Source organism: Lottia gigantea, assembly GCF_000327385.1.
Source record: "Lottia gigantea unplaced genomic scaffold LOTGIsca_8, whole genome shotgun sequence".
NCBI classification, from domain to species: domain Eukaryota; kingdom Metazoa; phylum Mollusca; class Gastropoda; family Lottiidae; genus Lottia; species Lottia gigantea.
Genome location: NW_008710662.1, coordinates 3,629,266 through 3,634,391, shown reverse-complemented (window position 1 = coordinate 3,634,391; position 5,126 = coordinate 3,629,266). Strand labels below are relative to the sequence as shown.

At 35.7% G+C, this 5,126-nt stretch overlaps 1 protein-coding gene across 1 annotated transcript; it reads left to right on the top strand.

The window, feature by feature from the left end:
* The first annotated feature begins 2,529 nt into the window (after positions 1–2,529).
* LOTGIDRAFT_229638 (hypothetical protein) lies at positions 2,530–4,498 on the top strand. Its single transcript, XM_009067042.1, has 2 exons — positions 2,530–2,701; positions 3,255–4,498. Exons 1-2 carry the CDS (start codon positions 2,539–2,541, stop codon positions 3,914–3,916), a joined length of 825 nt encoding a protein of 274 aa, XP_009065290.1. The 5' UTR covers positions 2,530–2,538; the 3' UTR covers positions 3,917–4,498.
* Positions 4,499–5,126: the final 628 nt, after the last annotated feature.

Genomic DNA, 5,126 nt, shown 5'->3' with positions numbered 1-5,126 from the left:
GGTATCATTATGTAATCTTTCGGAAATCTTCTATAGGTTACTTCACTCAATCCAGATCTGACATATTCATAAGAAGAGTGAGTTCACAAATTTAACCATTATGCTAAAATGAGACTGGAAAAAGGGTAAGACACGACATTGTTGGGGTAAAAACCAATGTTGAATTGAGTTCGATAGGCCTATACCAGTAAATATATAGGGCGACGTGAGATCAAAATAACCTTTTTAAATAACACGTGCTGGTTGAAGTGCTGACACAACAATATAAAATATACCCGATTATTTTAAACTGTCTAACAATGTTTCAGCCTCATTATTCAATGTCCTTCTCTATTAGTATTTTTGATATTAACTTTAAACTGATGATTCTAATTTTTCCGTGTAACGTTGTTATAATTTGTAACCCTATATGACCTTGACCTTTAAAATTCACTTGCTTCCGTGTACGAGTACCAAAATAGAACTTATGAAAAGTGGCTTTTAAATGTTAAAATGATAAAAGAGTAAAATGCATTCATCTTGAATTCATAAAAGATATCAGTTCGAACATCGGGTGTTTGTTATGATATCTATTATGATATTCTAAATGTAGAATGCGGTATGAAGGGTATCATTGAATCCTATAATCGAGAAACAGTATCACCCAAAACTGCACTATGTTGTAAGTGTATCTGTTTACAGTGACGACTTTGACTGTCCTCATTAGTTAGAGAGGGGGCGTAAAACTCCACGTCAATGCATGTCATTTTCAAATTTAAATATACAGCATTCAACTCAAAATCGATTTGGTATCACGAGAGATAAAGAAAGCAACTCGAGCTTTCTATCGCATTATTATTACAAAGTTCTAAACATAATAGATATTTTATATGTTAAAAAAAAAGTCCCAGCTTTCGTTGAACGTTATGAAAGTGGTGCTGCCGATATTATAACGCTGGAATCATTTACTGTGTTCGTGACTTGACTCGTGTTCGTGATTCAATTATATCTATAGTCTATTATTATTTATCGAACTGGTATACTCAGTATTTACATTCATAATTCTCAGATCTCCTCACATTCTATTCACACAACATATGAAAGAAATAAACTCGCACCACCTATAAAACACTTGGGTTGTATTAGTTCAGTGCAAAATGTCAAGGCCAGAAGATGCCGGATGACTCTCAGGTGTTGAAGTCAATAAAAGCCAAGATGTAGAAAAGTGGTAGCATATTTTTCTTGAATAATGAACAATGGCTTAGAATAACAAATATCAAGTTCGTTAACATAAAATGTGTTACTTTTTTCTATTTTCTTCGCCATACTAGAGTAAAGAATGAAATGTTACATTCAGGTTAGTTATTTGCTTGTTGGGTAATCTGAGTTTGTATTCTGTGACCACATGTGACAGGCGCCAATTTCTCGTGGTAGCCTTCTTAGTGGTTGCTTGTCTGAATCTTCCACGCTCTTGAAAGAGAAAAAAGGTGGATTGAGATATAAAAGTATCTCAAATCTTAGTATCTCCGGGCATTAACCCACCCCAACTCATCTAGCCCTATAATCTTTTCCCTCTAGAAAGCAGATCAACTGCATCTCAGCAACAGATCCAGAAATGTTTGATAAAAAACCTAGTATGTGACCCATCCGTCCTAATATTTAAGCCAATAGCTTTAAAAAATAGGCCCTACTGATGAACCTGTTCACTTTGCACTGTGTAGGCCTACCATGTAAAGGATGGACAATGTAGATAAAGGAATGTATTATACTGCGCACGTCGGCTTAGGTCAAATACATATCATTTATTAATGATTATATAGCATTACAACCAATCCCTTTAACAGTAAACCTTGCTGAATTAAAGAATACAGTGTGATCGGTGATCTATAGGTTTTTTTACTAGAGTCATTAATATTTATTGAACTTTTTCAGTAAGCAAAAGTGAATCTTCAGGTTATTGGCATCTGCAATATCCCGTGAAAAGTTTAGTCGGTGGAAACTCAGATGTGAAGAAAAGTCACTATAGAGTTCGGGCATCAACCAAAGAAGCGAAATTTGGAATGCTCATTTTTTTACTGTAGGTTCTACTGCTTCCCCAATTTTAATCACAAATAGGGAAACGATTGTTAGTAGGGCTTATCCTACAATGTAAAACCTACACGATGCTTTCGAAGGTTTAAGACTGATTCTGTGCGTCTGATTTGTTTGGCTTCACATTAATTATCAGTATAATATATTATGTCTCCAAAGGGGATTATAGTGTTTTTGGGCGATGTTCAGCCCTTTACGAATAAAAAAATTATTATCGCTTTTGTTCGTATACTTGCTATGTCTGCGTTATGAAAACCGTCGGCCTATTACTCTATTGATTAAACGTTTCCGTATAACCGTGGCGGGTATACCAGCACGCAATATAAGTTAAATATAGTAACATTACAAACGCCTAGTCACGCAGTTGTTGGGGAGATACGTTCAGCCAATCACGTTCCGGCTTCCTGCACGTCTGCCGTAGCGGATATCATATGAGTTGAACTGAAGTGAATTGGACGTAAAAGCAAAATGGAGGAAAACAATGGTGCGGTACAAGTGAAATTTGATGTGCGTCTAGTAGAAAAAGTTCGAGAACATCCGGTTATTTATGACTCGAAAGATGAAAATTACAAAAACCGTAATTTCAAAGATGAAATTTGGAAGTCGATCGGGCAAGATTTAGGCTATATCGGTTAGTATTAATGTAGATGTTGTCCTTGTGTAGTTGCGAGAGTGTGGTCGATTCAATGGCTATTCAGTCTATCTTCTAATAGACTCGTCCATCCAGTTAAGACTAGATTATCCAGTGCAACGCTTCATTATAAAAGTCGCTTATGTCTGTAATATGCTTTCTCCAACGATATTTATAAATAGACTATAGTTTGTAGCCCTGGGGGTGTTAACTTTTTTTTTTGAATATGATAACTTAAAGTTGCCACAATAGAGCGTAACATTGAACGCATAGATATAAAGTATGCATATGCATGTCCACACGAAATTAGAAATGAATATAGGCCTATGCTTGGTAATCTTGGTCTTCAGTACAAGTATTTTAGTAATTTTTACACAGTGGCGATTATAGGAGGAGGGGTGGGGAGGGGGGGGGGGGTAGGTATAGGGGGTGGCATGGTCTTCTCTTAGAATTTGAAATATGGTTCGGTATTGCGGGACTTAATCCTTTGATTCAACTAAATCCGTTGCGATTTACGATAGTGATTCATTCAACTTTTCTGACAACTTTTCAGGTGATGATTGTCAGTACCGCTGGAGAGTTATTAGAGATAGATATGTTAAAAAGAAGAAAGAAATGTTGAGGAAGCCAGGAGTACCTGAAGATAAAATAGTTTCAAGTTGGACATTATTTTATCAAGTAGATGATTTCTTATCCCCTTATATAGTTCATCGTCACAGACTTACACCACAATACGATGAAATGCCGATTTATTTTAAAGAGGAGGATTCGGCCTCTCCACAGATCCCAGTTTTAGATGAAGGTTCCACACCACCTTACGTATCCTTTGAATCCGCTTTGGATGAGTCTGTTGACAATAATGATGGTAATGGAGAAACACGACCACCGAAGTTATCTCATTATAATAGTGACTTAGATGTCAGTTTTATTGGTGCTGATGGTTCCCTCAGAGCATTACCATCATCAAGAAAAAGACGAGCTGCTATAGGAATCAAAGATGAAGAAATACATGTGAAGCAATTTCTTAATAGTGGTGGATTCTCTTTAGATGAAGAAACTCATTTTGGTTGTATTGTGACATCAACACTAAAGAGACTAGAACCAAAACAACGAGCTCTGGCCAAATTGAAATTAACTGAATTATTATATAAGCTTGAATTCCCCGAAGAAAGTCCGATACAAATAGACACGAATAAAAGTAACGGTAATGAATGAATCAATCATTGTGGATTTCTGGTTATTTTGAGATATATCTTGTTCAACTGGAAGGTTGGCCAGTTTGACGTGAGTTACGTTTTGTCCAATAAGACAATGCTTTAATCTGGTATTGAGTAGGTGACGACGAATAAAACCGAGCATTAAATGTTGGGGTCCTTTTATATTGACCATATTAATGAGGATTCTCCAAGATGGAGATCTTTGCCTGTCCAGAGAGTGTATTACTGCCCGAAATTAGTAAAAGCACATCCCTAATGCAGAGCGCTTTGGTTTTGATTTTTGCATAATAAGAGTGGTGATGCGACGGGAATTAATTAGCCTGTGATTACCATAACTGTATGGTTCGAAGACGTATATTGGTTGACTACAAGGGGTATGACAAACCTAATATTAGAAACTAGTGTAAACTAGTTTAATAATCCAGTTACAGAGTTAATGTTCATTTGTTTAGCATAATACATAATTTATTTGTTTCAGTTTTTTTCCATAATATTGAAAGGAATTAGCATGCATTTATATATTTTCGTCCATGTTCAAGTATTTTGTTACATTTACAGCATAATTAAATGTTTAACTTATTTTCTTTGCGTTTTGTATATCAAACTGGGTGAGGTGTGCAAATATAAATATGACGACAAATAACCGGATAACATAGATGTTAAAATGGTTTTCATCCCAATAATCCTTTGCTCTAAACTTGCAGTTTCCAAAGTGTGATTCACATCTTGCACTTATAAACCTATGAAAAGGAATCGGAGACCAGGTGACAGTCAACAAATCCAAATAGTAAAGTACATTTGTTTATTGTTAAATTCAGGGGCGGTTGACTTGAACAACATTGATATTGCATCATGCCCGGGGTTTCGGACTGGTTAGTCTTTGTAGGTATGAAATGTAGCCTAGTAACAAATAAAAACAGATTCGTAATCTGGCCTAGTCATCTGAAATGTTTCCTGTCTGCATATTTTGCACACCTACTAATCTAATTTGTATGCAGGCTGAGACTCTTTTAAATTATCCACCTTTGACAAGATATGGCTGGAAAAACCAGAAAGAGGGTAACATTGTCATATAAAATAGGGTATGCCCATTTCTAGTAATCTATGCATTAAAACCTGTAAATAGATACCGTATCACTAAATTCCAAGGTGTGGTAATGTCTCTAGAACATGAAATCGTTTTTTAAAATCCGATATGAACATATTAT

Coding starts and splice junctions, on each gene's coding strand:
- LOTGIDRAFT_229638 (XM_009067042.1), top strand. CDS start 2,539: ATGGAGGAAAACAATGGTGCGGTACAAGTGAAATTTGATGTGCGTCTA. Junction 2,702..3,254: donor GCAAGATTTAGGCTATATCG/GTTAGTATTAAT, acceptor ACAACTTTTCAG/GTGATGATTGTCAGTACCGC.